The sequence below is a fragment of the Apis mellifera genome, linkage group LG15 (assembly GCF_003254395.2).
Source record: "Apis mellifera strain DH4 linkage group LG15, Amel_HAv3.1, whole genome shotgun sequence".
Taxonomy (NCBI): domain Eukaryota; kingdom Metazoa; phylum Arthropoda; class Insecta; order Hymenoptera; family Apidae; genus Apis; species Apis mellifera.
The window spans coordinates 3,913,423-3,934,208 of NC_037652.1; the positions used below are offsets into that span (position 1 = coordinate 3,913,423).

Consider the following 20,786-nt stretch of genomic DNA (forward strand, 5'->3'; position numbering starts at 1 on the left):
TTAAATTATATATTTATATTATATATTTACACGCATAAAGTTTATAAAATATTAAATTAAACAAATAAATGAAAATATAATAAAAAATATATCTATCTAATTCATAATATCAATTCAAATTTTTTATGTTAAATTTACGATTTTTGCTTAATTCTTATTATATGTAAATATTTTTTAATACACCCCATAAAAATCGTTTTTTTTTTATCATTTAATTTTCATACATTCTTTGATGTTCACTTCGTATTGAATGTAATGTAATTTTCTGTCATATTTTAAAATAAAAAAAATGCCACATAATGCATATTTTGCAGCTCGAGATTATACAAAACCAGCAATTGATCGCCGTATTGCTGAATTATTAAAAAGAAGAGTTGGTATAGAAGAACCTTTAGAAAGTTTACAAGATTTACTTGTATGTAAATAAAAATATAAATACTATTTTATTAGTAATATATTTTATTTAGATTTTGTTATTTTTATTTTATTATTTTATTATTCATATAGGCTAAATATAAAGAGAAACGAAATGCAAGACAAGCATTGCTTAAACCAACACATAGACATGTTTTGGAAGTTGCTGCTTTCATTTTAAATGTAAATCCTGATATTTTAGAAGAAGGAATTATTGATAAAGATGAATATATCAATGTTTTTGACAATTTTTTTCTTAAAAATGGGAAGAATGCAATTCTTATACACTTTCAACCAATGGAACCACCTCCATTTGGTATTATAAAAAAAATTACACTTTTATTATATTTGTTAATTTAATTTTTGAATATAATCAATATAAAAAAAAAAAATATAAAAAACTAGACTCAGGACGGTGGTCTCCATATGATGGACGTGAACATGTAATACGTTGCTGTGTTACTGATGGTTCTACAGAACGATTTTCTGGTAGATGTGTCATAGTTTATAGATTAAGATCAGACATTGATTTTGAAACTAAACATCTTCTTGATGTATGTTCCCTTAATAATAATTTCATATATTATAATGTATTTACAAATTGAAATTTTGGATAGGACACATTTTATGCATATGCAGAAGTTGATCCTGTATCTCAAAGTGCATTAGCAGCTATATCAGATTTGATTTTAAGGCTAAATTTGCCAGCAATAATTGTTAATAAAGTGTGGGGCGAATTATCAAAATCTGAACATGCTGAAAAAGTGATAAATAATTTTATTTGTGATTTTAGAGATTTTTGGGAATTTTTAAGCAGTAAGATAATATAAAATTTATATAAAACTATATTTAAATTTATGGAATGAAATTATTATTTTTATATTTTTTCTAGCGACTAAAATAGATTTAGAAAACATAATAAAATTTTATACTGATTGGAATATATATAATATGTATTTATCAACACCAGAAAAATATAAAAATAGTCTTACTAATCCAGAAGCTATTACAGCTATAGAAAAGAATGTTAAATTATGGATGAAAAGTATGGAACGGGTAATGAAAAATTTATGATATATGTTACCTTTTATTTTTAAAGAAATAAACGATATATTTATAATATTTCTTTTTTTTTTTTTGCACAAACTATAGGCTGTTGTTCAAAGCCAACAATTACGTAGGGAAACAGAAACAATGGGACCAAATGCAGAGCTTAGTTATTGGAGGAGATTGCTTGCTCGTTTTTCATCAATCATTGAACATATAAAAGCTCCATATAGTCAGACATTTATAAATTTTTTAACGAATATAAAATCGAAACTTATAAGAGTACGTTTACATTTATAAAATATCTTTTTTAAAAATTTGATTTAGAATTGATAAAAAATTCATATTATCCACATACAGAAATGGAAGATACTGGAAGATCATGTTGAGACGATACAAATTCTTGCAGAAGATAATGTAAAATATTTATACGCACTAGAAAAATTTACACAACCTTTGTACAGACTCGATCCAACAAAAATGGGAGAATATTTGCCTCCGCTCATGTATGCTATACGAATGATATACGCTACTTCTCGATTCTTTAATACCAGACGAATGGTCACTGCAGTTTTTGTTAAAGTATTGTCGCAAAGACGTAGAATGAAAATTTTTTTTTTATATCACGCTTACATTTTATACAATTTTAACAATTTGACGATAAATTTCAGATGACAAATCAAATGATTTTAGCGTGCAAAGCATATTTGACAGAAGACGGCAAAATAAATATTTGGAATGATTCGAAATACGATATGATACTTAAAATAAAGGTAAATATCTATTCAAAAAAATTCTAAATTCGATTTGTAAAATCTTTCTTACAGGATTGTATCACATTGTGCGATCAATATTACAATTATTACAACGAAATGTGCAAAGAAGTGAAAGAATCTGTCGATGAGAAACCTTTCGAAGTGTCCGAAATGTACGTTTTTGGAAAGTTTAATACCTTCAAAAACAGGATAATAAAAGTTAGTGATAAAAACATTGATCCAAAAAATTGATCTCCTAATCTAAAGCAATTATAAACGAATTATAAATAATAATTTTCAGATTATGGATGTTTTACAAACAGCATTAAAGTATTTACTTCTTTATAATTCCGCGATAGAGAAAATAGACGTATTTGCGAACAAGTTCTCCAGTTTTTTCTATGATATCACATCGAAAGATTATGATCCGTTGAACCACAGAAAACCGTATTTCGATTCTGATTACGAACAATATAAGAAAAACGTAGCAGAGACAATAATAGAATTGAGAAACTTCTTTTATAGCTGCGTATCGGAAACGCCGAATATAGCTGAAGCGTTGAGAGTGGTAGCAAGGTACCATTTACCGTTTATCATCACCACGTCACGTTTGTGCGTGTTAAAGTGTACATACAGATTTCAGAAATTGAAGTTCAAAGAATTGAGAATCGACAGGAAGTATTTAGAACTCATATCATTGTTTCAAAAAGAGATCGAAGATATACGAGATAGATACAACGAAGACAGATCAAATACACCAATACCACGAAACGTTCCGCCTATTGCTGGCCGTATTTTGTGGATCCGCCAACTTTTCAGACGGATTGAAACCTCTATGGAGATATACAAAGAGTGTAAACGGGTGATCATTCACGATCACATGCAAAGGTGTATCAGAATTTACAATGCTTTGATCACTGTCTTCATACACTATGAAATGATATATCACAAAGCGTGGTACGACTCCTCAGAGATTGTGAGCGTGATTTTTTTTATTAGAAAATATAAAATTCTGATTATCCTCTGAATTATCAAATCTTATCGATTCGATAATAGGTTCGATTGGCATTAGCTTCCCCTTTGATAATAAGGCATCCTGACACGAATAAGTATCACTTAAACTTTGATTCCTACATTATCGAAGTGATACGTGAATCAGAACACATGGCTAGGTTTGATTTGGAAGTGCCAGATTTTATACAAATAATAACGTTTTGCAGAGATAAAATTTTCTCGTCGTATGAAACTGTGAAACAATTGGTCAAAGAGAATGATACATTGAGGTACACGAGATTTAATTTATCTGGCACAAACATAGCTAGTATCACAGGATCATTCTTATTGCTACATTATAAAAAAAATATTGGAACCATCTTTCTGTCTCATTTTTCAGACGAACGATACCATTATTGTTCTTAAATTTAATGAAAATAATCTTGGTCGATCTCGAGATTGCTTTCCAACCTTGCTTGTCCGTGATCACGTGGACGTCTTTGAATATTGACGAGGTATGCAAAACCATAAAAAAGGCCATTATCTCTGTGCAGATTTTTGTTAAAGAGATAAAAGACATGAAGGAAGCAAGAGTTGACGAAGTGTTCGAGTCTATATCAGAGGCAATCTTGATACAACTCTCTGACGATCCAAAGCATCCAATTCAACTTTTAGACGACAATATTGCCCATGGTCTTTCGGTGTCTGCTGATCTTGAGATTAAATCGTCTGCGGCAGAAAATGCGGTTATTACAATTATAAACAAATTCATGCAATTTGTAATTGACGAGACTGTGCAAGATATTAAATACAATTGGCTCGATCCGGATAAAATACACAAGCATATTTCACAAACGAAACTGACAAAAGGAAAATACGAGCCAGGTTTATTAATTTCTTTCTTTTGAAGATTTATAAAAATTTTAGGAAAATATATCAAAATAAAGAAACTTTTCTCTCTTTTAAATTTATAATATATAATATTTGACTATGCGATATGAAAAAAGCAAAATTAAAAGATATTTTTAATATTTCACAAACAATGATTTATATATATATTTAGGTTTCGCCCCCATCGAAAGAACTCGTAAAGTTAATATAACCAAAGTGCACAATGATTGCATGGAATTATTTGCATATTTTCATAATAAACTCATAGAAGCTTTGGTGAAGTGTACAAAAAATTCCTTGGAGATATTAAGAAAAAAAGTCACCGAGATGAGGTCTTCAATGTTGTTTATAATTTTATAATGAAACGATATGATGAAAAAATTATTTTTATCCTTTTTCTTTTTTACATAATTATAGCCATTTGAGAAACGATTTAAATGAGGATAAAAAGAAATCGCCAATACTTTTAACGACATTCGTCTTACAAATACCAAATATCATGATAGTACCCCCGATAGAAGAGTTGCAATTTTATTTTGGAAAATTAGTGGTCACCATTGTTGAGAATCATAAAAAGATTACGGCATGGGGACAACGTGATATCAATAGAGAGTTAATATCCAATGAAAGTTTGTTTCGTTTGCGAAAGATATATATATATAAAGATAATAAAACAATCATGTATCAATTATGCTCTTACATGAATATTATTCTTGTAACATTATAGATGGGATGAAGAATTACTATCAACTTATATCTGATCACAAAGAAATAGTCAGATGTGTAATGAGCCTACAAGGTGCAATTATGACTATAAAAGAAGATATTGAAGATCTTTGTAATGTACTTCTATTTTCATTCTTTTCTACTTTGAAATACCATAAGCAAATAACAGATTCAAGAATTTTTGTGCTCCAAGTTTTTTAAAATATAGTTTAGCAATATTATAGAATTAATTATTATAATATATACTATTATAAATATTTCAACTACTAAATTAAATCTTTATAATATTATCTGCAATTTGTCCAAATATTTTTAGAAAAATTAATTTTACCATCTTTCAATAGTATTATTTGAAATATTCGTATATATGGAGTGAAGATAGGGATCGGCTCGTACAAAGTTTCGTTGATTCTGAACCTATCACCCAAGTAATCAAAGAAAAATTCGTGGAATATGAAGATTTAGTCGATGAAATCGAAAATCTGCCAGAGTCACATATAGTTGGGCCTATAAAAATTAGCATGGGTAGTAAATTAATTTTCTTCTTCCTCATCATTATTTTGACTTTCATCTTCATTCAATTCATTATCCTTTGATATAACATAAACTCCTTAGCAAATTATTTTATTTCTTTTTTTTGGCAGAGAAATTGAAATTAGGATTTCTAGTTGAAGCGCGTGCATGGAAGGCGTTATTGGGTCAAAAGTTGTCTGCAACTTATAAAGAGAAATTAAAAAAGATCACTGAATACATAAATGAGAAAAATAAAGTTCTAGTTAGAGTGATAAAAGATTTGGAGGATGTGAGGATCGCGATGAAATGTTTAAGCGAGATACGAGATGATTTTATAATGTTGGACATAGAATTGATCTTGATCGAGGAAACGTACACGTTGATGGGGAAATTCAACATTCCAATTTCAAAAGAAGAACAAGACATAGTGGACGGTTTACGATACAATTTTACAAACATGTTGAACATGGTAATACTTATGAATGATTATCGATTATATTGCCTCGAATAATTCTTACCTATCAATGTATTTATTATAAGGCGAAACAAGTTCAAGCAAAGATATGCGAAATGCAAGAGCCATTGAAAAAAGAACTGACGGACGGTGTTGCGATATTTAAACAAGAGGTGATTGACTTTGATCTTGATTTTGAACTGAATGGTCCAATGGTTGAAGGAATACCGGCCAAAGAAGCTAGTGATAGGTATCATCTATTAATAATAATAATAATTCAAATGTTATATAAATAAATAAATATTTTTTTACTTACATGTTTATCATAAAATATATATATAATTTTTATTATTACTTCATATTTTCAGGCTCATATTCTTTCAAGGCCGTCTTGATGAGTTATGGGAGAAGTTTGAGACTTACAGTAGCGGTGAAAGTTTATTCGGCATTGAGATAACAGATTATCCACCTCTTCATCAAAGAAAAAGAGAAATTAATTTGCTACAGAAATTATACACTTTGTACTTGCAAGTGATACGAACGATCGACAGTTACTATGACATACCTTGGGCCGAAATCGATATCGAGGCTATAGTAGCCGAATTAGGCGAATTTCAGAATAGGTAAATAGGTAAATATATTTGCATGATATACGTAACTTGATTTTCCAATCTCTGCGCCAGATGTCGACGATTACCCAAAGCTATGAGAGATTGGCCAGCTTACATTGATTTGAAGAAGAAGATAGACGACTTTAACGAGACTTGTCCATTGTTAGAGTTGATGGCCAATAAAGCGATGCAACCAAGGCATTGGGAAAGAATGTCGAAATTGTGCAAATATCATTTCGACGTTGAATCGGAAACTTTCACCCTGGCATGCGTGATGCAAGCACCTTTGTTGAAGTACAAAGATGAAGTCGAGGTATCATTGCTCAAACTGAAACAAATTGACATTTTATCATTTTAATTATAAATATATTTCTAAATATCATATTTATAAATATTCAGGATATATGCATTAGCGCAGTGAAAGAGCAAGATATAGATAGTAAATTGAAACAAATAATAGCAGAGTGGGCTATTGTGGATTTACAATTTGCTCCTTTCAAACAAAGAGGAGATTTATTATTGAAAGGTATAGAAACGATGGAGATAATATCTCAATTAGAGGACAGTTTGATGATCATTAGTTCGCTTTTGGCAAATCGGTAACGAAATTTACTTTTCAATTAAAAAAAAAAAAAAAAATAATTAATATTGAATTAAAACGATATTGGTTTCTTAAATATGATTTTTAATTTAGATATAATGCCCCTTTCAAAAAAGATATACAATTGTGGCAAAGCAAACTTAGCAATACCTCTGAAATCCTAGCAAAATGGTTAACTGTCCAGAATTTATGGGCTTACTTAGAAGCGGTATTCATTGGCGGAGATATATCGAAACAACTTCCAGCAGAGGCGAAACGTTTCAATGTAATAAAGTGAATTCTAAAAATCAGAGAATCGTTTAATAAAATTATATGTTTTTTATACGTTTTAGAATATTGATAAATCGTGGGTAAAGATTATGTATCGAGCACGTGAAAGAGTGAACGCTGTGGAAGTGTGCACAGGAGATGAAACGATGCAACAATTTTTGCCACATTTATTGGAGCAGTTAGAATCCTGTCAGAAATCTCTCAGCGGGTATAAAAAATTGCTTCAAATTGCTTGCTCAATCTTATCACCGATTATGATTGAAATTATTATGTAAAATAAAATATTTTTTACATAAAGATACTTGGAAACGAAGCGAGGCATATTTCCAAGATTTTGCTTCATATCAGATCCTACGTTGTTGGAGATACTTGGTCAAGCAGCTGATTGTCACACTATACAGAAATATCTTGATGGTTTCTTTGACAATATAGGAAAGGTGATAAAACTATTTGAGTAAAAAATCTTGCCAATCTTGATTTTTCCTTATAACTTGGATTTCTTTTCATCTGCAGTTAGAGTTTCATGAAAAAGAATATGAAAGAATTGTGGCCATGTATTCTCGTGAAAATGAGAAAGTTGTGTTGGAGAAAGACGTTGTGTGTACAGGGGGTGTAGAAAATTGGTTGAACACTTTATTAATAGTTCACCAATTTTCGGTAGGCAGTGTAATTTCTCAAGGATTGATGACTCTTGCTAATGAAGATTTTGATCTCATAGTACTGATAGACACTACTATTTTACAAGTAAATTTACAACCAAGCGTTAAATAAATAGAAAAAATCGACTTTGCAAGTAAGATATCGAGCGTTCTTCTTGTTCTTTTTTTCTTTAAAAATTATATTGTATTTCACAGGTAGGATTGTTGGCTCTGCAAGTGTTATGGACTCGTGATTCTGAAATAGCTCTCACTACAGTAAAACGAGACAGAGGAATAATGAAGCGAACGAATCAATGGTTTCTAGACTTATTGAACAGTCTCATTGAAGTGACTGTCAAAGATTTGACCAAATATGCGAGATCGAAATACGAAGCCTTAATTACTATTCATGTGCATCAAAGGTATAAAAATGCAAATGCAAATCTAATCATATTCATTAGAAAATTAAAAATTTCATTTGTGATAAGAAGAACGAGGAATCTGCATTTTATATTTAAGAATGAAACCAATTCCTACTCTTTGCATGAGTACAATATAAAAAGATTTGACGTTATTTCAAATTTTACATTGCAAAATTCCATTTTTTTTAGAGACATATTCGACGATCTGTGCATTCTCAGAATTCGCAATGTGAACGATTTCGAATGGTTGAAGCAGTGTAGATATTATTATAATGCCGAGACGGAAGAAGTTCCTATACAAATCACAGACATTGACTTTATCTATCAAAACGAGTTTCTAGGATGTACCGACCGACTCGCCATTACTCCTCTTACCGATAGATGTTACATAACGTTAGCTCAAGCTGTGGGTAAGATAAATATATTTCTTTTATATATTAAGTTTGAGAAATAATTTCTAAATTATTGATATATGCTTTTAAAATTTCCAACCTTCAGGTATGAATTTCGGTGGTGCACCCGCGGGACCAGCCGGCACTGGTAAAACGGAAACCACAAAGGATATGGGGAAAGCACTTGGAAAATACGTGGTGGTATTTAATTGCTCCGACCAAATGGATTTCCGCGGTCTGGGTAGAATATTTAAAGGATTAGCCATGTCTGGATCCTGGGGCTGCTTCGACGAGTTTAATCGTATCGATTTACCGGTTTTGTCGGTCGCTGCTCAGCAAATAGCAATCGTGCTCACTGCAAGAAAAGAAAGAAAATTAAGTTTTCTTTTCAGGTATATTTATATTTCAACGGATGTTCAAGGATATTTTTGTAATTGGATCAGCTTATTGTTTTTTTTTGTTGCATAAAAAGTTACTTACATTGTTATATTGTTATATTAATGATAGATGATCTTGTTGAAATATTTTCATACTTCAAGATTAATTTGATAATATAAAATATATATCTTATAGCGATGGTGAAATATACAAATTAAACTATGAGCTTGGAATTTTTATCACTATGAATCCCGGCTATGCTGGTCGCCAAGAATTGCCAGAAAATTTAAAGATACAATTCAGAAGTGTATCTATGATGGTTCCTGATAGACAAGTATCTACATACAGAAATAACGTGTTATTTATAGAATGAATTTTCATAATTGCTTATAAATATGTACCTCTACTTAGATAATTATGCGTGTGAAATTGGCAGCTTGTGGTTTCAAAGAAAACGTTATGCTGGCGCGAAAGTTTTTCACTCTGTACAAACTGTGCGAGGAGCAATTGAGCAAGCAAGTACATTACGATTTCGGTTTAAGAAATATATTATCTTGCTTGAGAACTCTTGGCGCACAGAAACGAGCGAATCCCACCGATTCCGAAGAAACCACCTTGATGAGAGTTTTGAGGTAAAAAAAACGAGTTCAACAATTATGAAAAATCTTGACAAAGGATAAATTATTTTTCTAATTACAGAGATATGAATCTGTCAAAATTGGTTGACGAAGACGAACCTTTATTTATGTCCCTCATCGAAGATATGTTCCCAGGAATAAAGCTGAGGGTTCAGGTATACAAAGAATTGCAGAAGGCGATCGCGAATGCAACTGTTGCACTTGGTGTAATGAATAATCCCGAATGGAATTTGAAGACGGTCCAAGTACTCTAGAGAAGCGCAACTTTAAAAATAATTCAACATGATAATATCCTGCGTATTTCTAGCTTTACGAAACTTCCCTGGTACGCCATGGTTTAATGGTGCTTGGTCCAACAGGATCTGGAAAAACTATGTGTATGTGGGCGCTTATGAAAGCTTTAACAGAGATGGGTATGCCTCATAAAGAAGTCAGAATGAATCCTAAAGTTAGTTTCTTACTGTTAGTTCAAACTTGTTGTTAAACTTTGATCACTTTGATCGGGGGTGAATTTAAAAAAAAGAAAAAAGCAATTGTCTTAGGCCATAACCGCTTCTCAAATGTTCGGCAAATTGGACGTGGCGACGAATGATTGGACGGACGGTATTTTCTCAATAATATGGAGAAGATCGACGCAGACCAAGAAAACGGAAAATTTATGGATGGTTTTGGACGGTCCTGTGGACGCTGTATGGATCGAGAATTTAAACTCCGTGCTGGATGATAATAAGACGCTGACTCTAGCGAATGGCGATCGCATAATCATGGCGCCGAACACTAAATTGGTCTTTGAACCAGATAATGTCGATAATGCATCGCCAGCCACGATATCCCGTATGGGTATGGTGTTCATAAGTGCTTCCGTACTCAAATGGTATACCATTCTGCAGGTGATGAGAATGTCCTGAAAATTATATAATTAATTAATTATCTTTCTTCTTCTTTTTTTTTTTGATATTTAAGAATAGAATAATTTCTTTTATATTAATACTTAGGGATGGTTCAAGAAACAGCCACCTGCATTGGTAGAGATATTGAATAATTTATTCAATAAAATCTACAATGACGCTCATTTATTCGTCCAAACGAGGCTTCCTGTAAAAATGGCTATTTTGGAAGCTATGTACATAAGACAATGTATCGACCTATTGGATGGCTTGCTTTTTGTAAATAAAGATAGTACGTATTCTTTTTCATTCATGTTAGTTGCGATTTACTTATAAAAGAAAGAATTTTGATTTCAATTTATGATATTCAGAAATACTTCCTGATTACCACGTGGAAAAGATATTCCTTTTCTCCCTTATGTGGACCTTAAGTGCTGCATTGGAAATAGAAGAACGTAATCAATTGCAAGAATTTGTTCTTCTGCACGAATCCAAGTGTCATTGGCCAATATGCCACGTAATTATATATAATACTTGTTATTAAGAATGATTATACGAATAATCATGTTGATAATTATAGGAGGATGAGACCATTTTTGAATATTTGGTATCAGATGATGGACAATGGATACATTGGTCTGAAAAAGTTCCACAATTCATTTATCCACCGCATGAAGTTATCAAATACTATACTATCCTTGTTCCTAACGTAGACAATACAAGAACCATGTTTCTGGTTGAAACAATTGCAAAACAAGGAAAAGCAGTGTTGCTCATAGGTATGAACTCTTATTTCTCATTTATTTTAAATTACCTCTATTACCTGATTTTATTATAGGAGAGCAAGGTACTGCAAAAACAGTCATAATCAAAAGTTACATGTCCCATTATAATCCAGAAGTGCATCTGTGCAAATCCTTCAGTTTTTCTTCCGCATCCACTCCTAATATGGTTCAGGTAATTAATTCCAAATTGGAAAATTGTCATCAATGATACTTTCCCTGTTAACAGAATTAACGTTTTGTTTAGAGGGTTTTCGAAAGTTATGTGGAGAAAAGAGTGGGAACCACTTATGGTCCTCCGGGTGGGCGAAAAATGAGTATTTTCATCGACGATATAAACATGCCAGAAATAAACGAATGGGGGGATCAAATTACAAATGAGATAGTCCGTCAATTGATGGAGTATGGAGGTTTTTATTCTTTGGATAAACCTGGTGACTTCTCTACTATACAAGATATCCAAATGCTCGCCGCCATGATTCATCCAGGCGGGGGTAGAAATGATATACCACCAAGATTGAAGAGACAATTTAATATTTTTAACTGTACATTGCCATCGAATAAATCCATGGATACGATTTTTAGTAAGAACATATCAGTGAAATTGATATATTTACTTAAAATCCGTATCAACACTGAATCTCATTCTCAAATAAATTATTTCTTTCCTTCTTTTCTCCCCATATAATATCATTTCATTATAATGATGATAAAAATATTATATTTAATAAAATTTAAATATTTAAAAAATATGTAGGAAGCATTGGAGAAGGATACTTCTCCATTACCAGATTCAGTGAAGATATAGTGGAATTCCTGCCAAAATTGATACCTCTGACAAGAGTCTTATGGCAACAGACTAAGATAAAAATGTTACCTACACCGGCAAAATTCCATTACGTTTTTAATCTGAGAGATTTATCTCGAATTTGGGAAGGTATTCTTAGAATTGAGAGAGCCGAATGCGATTCTAAGACCAGATTATTAAAACTCTGGGAACACGAGTGTATTCGTGTAATTTCGGATAGGTCGGTTATCATGCACTTGATAATTTCTTTTAATGAATCGACATAATCTCCTCTTACTCTTCTTACTTACTTTATTACTAGATTTACGAATGAGGAGGATACTACGTGGTTCGTGAATACATTAAGACGAACAGCTGAGAAGATGTTAGGTCCCGATTTTATTTTCTATGAACCCGTAGAAACGTATTTTGTGAATTTCCTACGTGAACCACCGGAACCTACCGGAGACGAGCCAGAAGATTTTGTTTTCGAGGCGCCAAAAATTTATGAAGAAATGCCAAGGTTTTATTTTCTAAAAAAAAAAAAATTCTTCAATCTAATCATATCATTAAAAATTATGGTAAGATTAATTAACTCAAAATATACCTTTTTACAGTTTTGAATTTGTGATCGGAAAGGTCCGACAAAATATGGAACAATTCAACGAATACATTCGGGGATTAACTCTTGATTTGGTATTCTTCCATGATGCTTTGGTACATTTGATGCGAATATCGAGAATCCTGGGTGTTCCTCGAAGCAATGCGATGTTAGTGGGAGTTGGAGGATCAGGCAAACAAAGTCTCACACGTCTTGCCGCTTTCATTGCCGGTTTTAACTTTTTCCAAATTATATTAACCAGGTAATCAAACCAAGAAAGAACATCTAAATAGCATCAAATGTTCCGGTAAACCGCTTGTTTAACCTGTGGTAATAAAAAGCAACAATTAATTCAATTAATCTTTATCTTCATTAGGATTTATAATGTCCCAAGTTTATTGGAAGACATAAGAAAAGTGTATCATGCAGCTGGTACAGGAAACAAAGGACAAACATTTATATTTACCGATAATGAAATAAAAGAGGAAGCTTTCCTGGAATACATTAACAATATATTGAGCGTTGGAGAAATTGCAGGTCTATTTCCAGCTGATGAAATGGATGACATCCGAACGACAGTGACTCCTATGATGAAGCGTGATGATCCAAAGCGACCACCAACTCCTGATAATCTTTATGATTATTTTTTGACACGTGCAAAGGATAATCTGCATATGGTTTTGTGCTTTTCACCAGTAAATATAACTTATCATTATTTTTTTAATCAAAGACTACAAAAAGCGAATCATACATTACATTTACATTTGTGAATTACAGGTTGGTGAAAAATTCAGGACTCGTTCATTAAAATTCCCTGGTCTTATATCTGGTTGTACGCTAAATTGGTTCTGGAAATGGCCCATTGATGCTTTATACGCTGTCAGTGATCATTTCCTAGAAGGATATAAAATTATAGCTACTCCAGAAACAAAACAACAATTGGTAGAAGTTATGGGAGATATGCACAATTATATAAATGATATGTGTGTGCAATACTTTGATAGGTATAAATTAATTATTATGTTACCTGTGATTATATAATATTGTTAATATTCTAATACAATTCATTTCTTCATTATATATAATCTTCTTTCCTGAACAGATTTAGAAGACAAGTGTACGTCACTCCAAAATCATTCTTAACATTTCTAAGTGGATATAAAACACTTTATAAGCAACGTTTGGATAATATTAACACTCTTGCATTTCGTATGAGCAGCGGTTTAAGTAAGTTGGTCGATGCTGCGGCTCAAGTTGACGAGTTACGTAAAGTCCTTGAGAAAAATCAGCAGGAGATCGCCGAGAAAAATGTGCAAGTCGAAGCTGTTCGTATTTCTCTTTTGCATCAACAATTAACAACATTTCTTATTTTTCTGAATTATCACATCATGTTTTTATTGCATCCTTCCTTTGCAGATTTTAATTACTGTAAATCAAAAGAAGAAAGAAGCAGAAACGGTAAAGGCACAAGTGCAAGTTTCTAAGGATGAGGCAGAAACTATTTTGAAATCAATTGCAAAAGATAAAGCGGTAGCGGAACAAAAATTGAAAGCTGCTGAGCCTGCTTTATTGGCAGCAGAAGCTGCCTTGCAAGTCGGTTTCTTTTTAATAAAGTTTATACTTTTTCTTTTTTTTTTTTTAAATTGATTTTATACAATTTTTTATGAAATTTTTTAGACTATAAAAGCTGCAGATATTGCTACAGTGAGAAAATTAGGAAAACCACCATATCTGATTACCCTTATCATGGATTGTGTGATAATATTGTTTGGAAGAAAATTGGATCCCGTTAAACCTGATTATGATCATCAATTTTTGAGCCCTTCGTGGACTGAAGCATTAAAGGTAATTGTTTTAGTAAGTTTTTAATAAGTATTATCCATTTAACATATAAGATTCTTTATAGATGATGGCCGATGTTAGATTTCTGTACAATTTGCAACATTTCCCAAAGGATAACATCAACGCTGAAACTATCGATTTAATGCAACCATACTTGAATTATCATTTATACACGTACGAAGCTGCATTGCAAGCTTGCGGAAATGTAGCTGGTCTCATTCAATGGACCATTTCTATGGTTACCTTTTATGGGATAAATAAAGATGTTCTTCCTTTAAAAGTACTTTTCATTCTAATCATTAAAAGTACAGAATCTATCCTTATCCAAATCCTTCCTGTATTTACAAAGATTTTTGAATTCAGGCAAATTTGGCAGTGCAAGAGAGCAAATATGAAAAAGCAAATAGAAATCTAATGGAAGCTGAAAATCTTTTAAGAGAAAAAGACGAAGACTTGAAAGTCGTACAGAGGGAGTTCGATGCCGTGATGGAAGAACGCCAAGTAATTTATAAAATATTAAGAATGGGTTTCTGAGATCTCGAGTTAACATTGAGTTGAAAATTTTTCTTAATTTCTCAGATTTCCAAAATTTTGAAAATTTGCAATGAAGCTTTCTTCGCTTTTTCTTTTCATTATTTCTTTTGTTCTACTTTTGTTTATATTTACTAAATTAAATAATAAATATTTTGTCTTTGTATTTGTTAGAAAATAATTGATCTAGCCGAAATTTGCCAAGCAAAAACGGATACCGCTACAGCAATGATAGAAGGCCTTTCTGGCGAAAGAATAAGATGGACGGAGCAATTGGCCGCGTTTAAGTCGGAAACTGATCGTTTGGTTGGCGATATATTAATCCTAATGGGTTTCTTATCATATTGTGGACCATTCAATCAAGAATTCAGAACCTTGGTGCAAAGACAGTGGTTTGAATTTATCCAGAATCGAAAAATTCCAATTTCTCTTGTGATAAATATTACAGCCAGCTTGATCGATACTGCTACCGTGGGTGAAAAATCTGAAAAAAAATTATTAATCATATTATTCAATGAAATTATAAATTTGGTTTTTTAAAGATTGGAGAATGGAATTTGCAAGGTCTTCCGACGGATGATTTATCTGTTCAAAATGGAATTATAGTAACACAAGCAAATAGATATCCTCTTTTAATTGATCCACAATTGCAAGGTAAAGCTTGGATCAGGAAAAAGGAGGCAGAATTTTATTTACAGGTAAAAATCTTTCTTTTTCTTGTCAAAACAATTTAATTATTTAATTATTATAAAATTTTAATTTGTCTTAATGTTCAATTTTAGCCCACGTTTCTTACACACAAATATTTTAGAAATCACTTGGAAGATTGTGTTTCTTTGGGTCGTCCATTGTTGATCGAAGATGTAGGAGAGGAGTTGGATCCCGTTTTAGATAATTTGTTGGAACATAATTTTATAAAAATAGGAACTACTTTGAAGGTAACGTTTCAAATTCTTTCATAAAAGATCTGATTATAAAAATATTGATATATTTCCACAGGTAAAATTAGGTGATAAAGAAGTGGATATTCATAAAGACTTTAGACTTTACATCACTACAAAATTACCGAATCCAGCGTATACACCAGAAATATTTGCACGTGCTGCTATAATTGATTTTACGGTCACTATAAAAGGTAACTTTTACAATTTAGACAAATAATTTCTAATACAAAGATAGAATATTTATTATTTTTTTCATATATTTATAGGATTAGAAGATCAATTATTGGGAAGAGTTATTTTAACAGAGAAAAGAGAACTAGAAACAGAAAAAACACAATTAATAGCAGATGTAACTGCAAACAATAGAAAGATCAAAGAATTGGAAGCCAATCTTTTGCATAAATTGACCACCGTAGAAGTTTGTATTTACCCTATTTATAATCATTATTTATAATTATTATTTATAAATTTTATTAATTTTTTTCATCATTTCAATTTTTAGGGGCCTTTAATAGAAGATGTAGAATTAATGTCTGTTTTAAATATAACTAAACAAACTGCAGCTGAGATCAATGAAAAATTAAGTATCGCTAAAGATACAGAATTAAGAATTGATACAGCACGTGAAGAATTTCGGCCAGTCGCGACACGTGGAAGTGTTTTATACTTTTTAATTTGCGATATGTCTTTAGTCAATTGCATGTATCAAACATCACTTGTCCAGTTCTTGGAACGTTTCGATCTTTCTATGGAAAGGTTTATATAGCATGAATAGTATAATATTGAACAAGTGATAAAAAATTGGATATCAAAATCATTGGTTCATTTTAGATCTGAAAAGAGTCCAGTTACTCAAAGAAGAATCAATTTTATCATCGATTATCTCACCTTTGAAATTTTTAAATATAAAGCAAGGGGTCTTTATGAGATTCATAAATATATGTACATTTTATTAATGACGTTGAAGATTGATTTACAGCGGGATGTTATTAATCATGAAGAATTTCAATATTTCATAAAAGGTGGTGCAGCCTTGGATTTGAATACTGTTGCGCCAAAACCTTGCAAATGGATTACCGATATGACTTGGCTTAATTTAATCGCATTATCTTCTTTAAGACACTTTCAATACATTCCTTCTCAAATACCAGCATCTGAAAAACAATGGAAACAATGGTTTGATAAACCTACTCCAGAAGAAGAAGTAATACCAAATGGCTATAACAATTTAGATACTTTTCGTCGTTTATTGTTAATTAGGTTGCTTCATCTGTTGTTTAATTTAATTTTAAATGTTTACATCAATGGATATACATAACATATTATTAATTATTTTAGAGCATGGTGTTTAGATAGAACTCTACCACAATCACGAAAATATATATCAAGTTCTTTGGGAGAAAGATATGCAGAACCTGTAATTACACTTTTTGATGTAATGCATAGTGAATCAAGACCAAACACTCCAATGATTTGTTTTCTAAGTATGGGATCCGATCCTACACCTGCTATAGAACATCTTGCTAAGAAACTAGAGATTAAATGTAAAAGTATCTCAATGGGACAAGGACAAGAAGTCCATGCAAGAAGATTACTTCAAACTGCAAAAACTGAAGTTTGTTTTTATGAAAAATTTAAAATGAAATAAGATAGAAAATAAATATGTAATTTATAGGGTTTCTGGGCATTATGTCAAAATTGTCATTTGGGTTTGGAATATATGCTTGAATTAGTTAACTTCCTTTTGGAAATGGAGGATTCACATCCTGATTTTCGTATATGGATCACCACAGAACCGCATAAAAATTTTCCAATATCTCTTTTACAAATGTCTATAAAATTTACTTATGAACCTCCACGAGGTAAAAAAGAAATAATTTTGTTTTTAATTTCTATTTCTACTTTTTTTTTTTGCTATTTTAGGAATAAGAGCAGGTTTGCTTGCTACATATAGTGGAATGCATCAAGAAATGTTAGATCAATGTGATGCTTGGCAATACATACCAATTATATATACAATATCATTTTTGCATACTGTTGTACAAGAAAGAAGAAAATTTGGTCCCCTTGGTTGGAATATACCATATGAATTTAATATGTCTGATTGGTTGGCATCCTGTATATTTATTAACAATTATTTAAATGAGTTTGATATAAAACTAGGAATTAGTTGGCATACTGTAAGGTAATATAAGAAAATAATATTTCCTAATCAATTAAATTAACAATTTAAAATGATAATTTTAGATATATGATAGCAGAAGTGCAATATGGAGGACGTGTCACAGATGACTATGATAAAAGATTGTTGAATACATTTACTAAACTATGGTTTTTTGATACTATTTTTACAGAAGAATTTCAATTTTATAAAGGATATTCAGTCTTAACTTATAAGACTGTACAAGAATATTTAAAAGTAATTGATGAAATGAATACTGTAGATCCACCACAAGTTTATGGTTTGCATGCTAATGCAAATATTACGTAAGAATATTTTTTTATAATATTATAATTTTAGAGGATTTATTGAAAAAAATTTATACAAAAATTTATATCATAATTATAGATATATGGCTAATACTACACAAGCTGTTTTAGATAATATATTATTTGTACAACCAAAAGAAGCAGGTGTAGTTGGTGCTGAAACCAGGGAAGTAGTTGTAGCCAGACAAGTAAATGAAATGTTAAAAAAATTACCATCAAGTTATGATCCATATGAAGTAAAACAAAGATGTCAAATATTAGGAGCCACTGCACCAATGACTATTTTTTTGAGACAAGAAATTGATAGAATACAAGTAGTTATTAAATTAGTGGATGCTATGTTGAAAGATCTTTTACTTGCCATAGAAGGTGTTATCATAATGTGTGAAGTAATTTTTTTTATGAATTTTATATTAAATAATATAAATATTTTATGAATTTTATATTAAATAATATAAATTTAGGAACTAAGAGATGCTCTTGATAATATATATGATGCTAAAGTACCAAAGATATGGAGAGTAAAATCATGGGAGTCTGCTTCTCTTGGTTTTTGGTTTACTGAACTATTAGAAAGAAATAGACAATTTTCTTCTTGGTTATTTACTGGTAGACCAGCAAAATTTTGGATGACTGGATTTTTTAATCCTCAAGGTATATAATAATTTATAAAAGAATTGTGTAATTTAATTATAAAATTATTGAATTTTAATTATATAGGATTTTTGACTGCAATGAAGCAAGAAGTAACAAGAGCTCATAAAGGATGGGCTTTAGATAATGTAACTTTACATAATGAAGTTTTACGTTATACAGCAGAAGAAATAAAAGCTCCACCTGCAGTATATTAATTATATTATGTTCATATAATTTAATAATTTAACAAATAATAATTATTATTTGTATAATTAGGAAGGAGTTTTTGTATATGGACTATTTCTTGAAGGAGCTGGATGGGATAAAAGGAATAATAGGTTGTGTGAATCAGCAAGTAAAATTCTATTTGTATTAATGCCTGTTATTCATATTTTTGCTTTATATAATGTTCCTGATAAAGATCCAAAATTATATCAGGTAAATATTATAATCCATAACACAGAAAATTTAAATTTATTAATATTTTCATGATATTTATAGTGCCCAGTATATAAAAAGCCACAAAGAACATATGTATTATTAATAACACCATTGTGGTTACAAACAATTAGATCTCCGGATTTTTGGATTTTACGTGGAGTTGCATTATTATGCGATATTAAATGAATAATGAATATAAAATGCATGATACGTTAAAATTATAAAATGATACGATAATCATTCGATTTCATGAATTATAAACAATTTAATGTCAAACTGTGATATAAATAAATATAAATATTTATTTAATATTTACTTACTTTTAATTGAAGTCGACTAATATTTATTATTATAAAAATTATGATAATTTATATCAAATCTTATGAAAAACACATGATAATTCTTTCTTTCATATATATTTTCACGAAAAATTGCACAAACGTAAATTGTAGACTTTCGTTGATTTATTAAAAAAATTTTTATCAAATATAACGAATTATAAAAATGTTAGAAATTTTTTTGAGTCGTTGAAAATTTAAAAATTCGAGATAGTTAATATATTACCATTTTAAATCGCGATGAAGACAGCATATTTATTGACATTATATTTGGCAAAAATAGAGAAATAAAAATAAAAATGAAAAATAAAAATTAAACGTTAGCATTCACAAACACATACTGAAAACTAATATAATATAAATAATTTACTTTATTATATTATATCATTTAGTTATATATGATATTTTTAACATTTATATTCCATAATATTTTAATTTTAAATCCACGTTATTAATAAAAATTATTCAAAATTACATTAATTATGTTAATTTATAATAATATTAAAAAGAATATAAAATTTTAAATATACAGGTTTGTAATTGGTCACAATTATTTTAAAAATTAATTACCAATCGCCAATTACCAATCATATTTCACGACTCAAGTCGTTTACATATATATATATATAAATGAAGTAATAAAAATTATTTTCATAACTGATATTTGATTATTATATAAAAATATAAAATTAATAAATCAATTAAAATTTTCTGGTATTTTATTTTTTATTTATATCTTTTTCAATTTAATTGTAAATATTATA

General features: G+C 30.3%; 1 protein-coding gene across 1 annotated transcript; it reads left to right on the top strand.

Moving 5' to 3' along the window:
- The first annotated feature begins 289 nt into the window (after nt 1-289).
- On the top strand, nt 290-19,870 carry LOC724806 (dynein heavy chain 8, axonemal). Its single transcript, XM_026445621.1, has 65 exons — nt 290-415; nt 508-645; nt 685-730; nt 820-968; nt 1,032-1,230; nt 1,385-1,470; nt 1,567-1,743; nt 1,822-2,124; nt 2,289-2,435; nt 2,518-2,792; nt 2,853-3,192; nt 3,273-3,627; nt 3,786-4,094; nt 4,273-4,459; nt 4,518-4,729; nt 4,828-4,943; nt 5,171-5,351; nt 5,471-5,808; nt 5,880-6,043; nt 6,162-6,416; nt 6,477-6,717; nt 6,804-7,003; nt 7,099-7,270; nt 7,338-7,483; nt 7,574-7,712; nt 7,789-8,019; nt 8,130-8,335; nt 8,525-8,745; nt 8,834-9,119; nt 9,301-9,439; nt 9,517-9,737; nt 9,805-9,988; nt 10,051-10,191; nt 10,286-10,633; nt 10,739-10,922; nt 11,002-11,147; nt 11,211-11,409; nt 11,469-11,587; nt 11,660-11,996; nt 12,170-12,440; nt 12,522-12,722; nt 12,817-13,062; nt 13,177-13,495; nt 13,578-13,804; nt 13,903-14,125; nt 14,217-14,393; nt 14,478-14,645; nt 14,707-14,922; nt 15,006-15,143; nt 15,348-15,644; nt 15,716-15,871; nt 15,956-16,111; nt 16,173-16,308; nt 16,384-16,535; nt 16,620-16,873; nt 16,949-17,377; nt 17,456-17,732; nt 17,793-17,979; nt 18,041-18,302; nt 18,365-18,604; nt 18,687-18,996; nt 19,072-19,261; nt 19,328-19,449; nt 19,520-19,681; nt 19,745-19,870. Exons 1-65 carry the CDS (start codon nt 290-292, stop codon nt 19,868-19,870), a joined length of 13,605 nt encoding a protein of 4,534 aa, XP_026301406.1.
- Nucleotides 19,871-20,786: the final 916 nt, after the last annotated feature.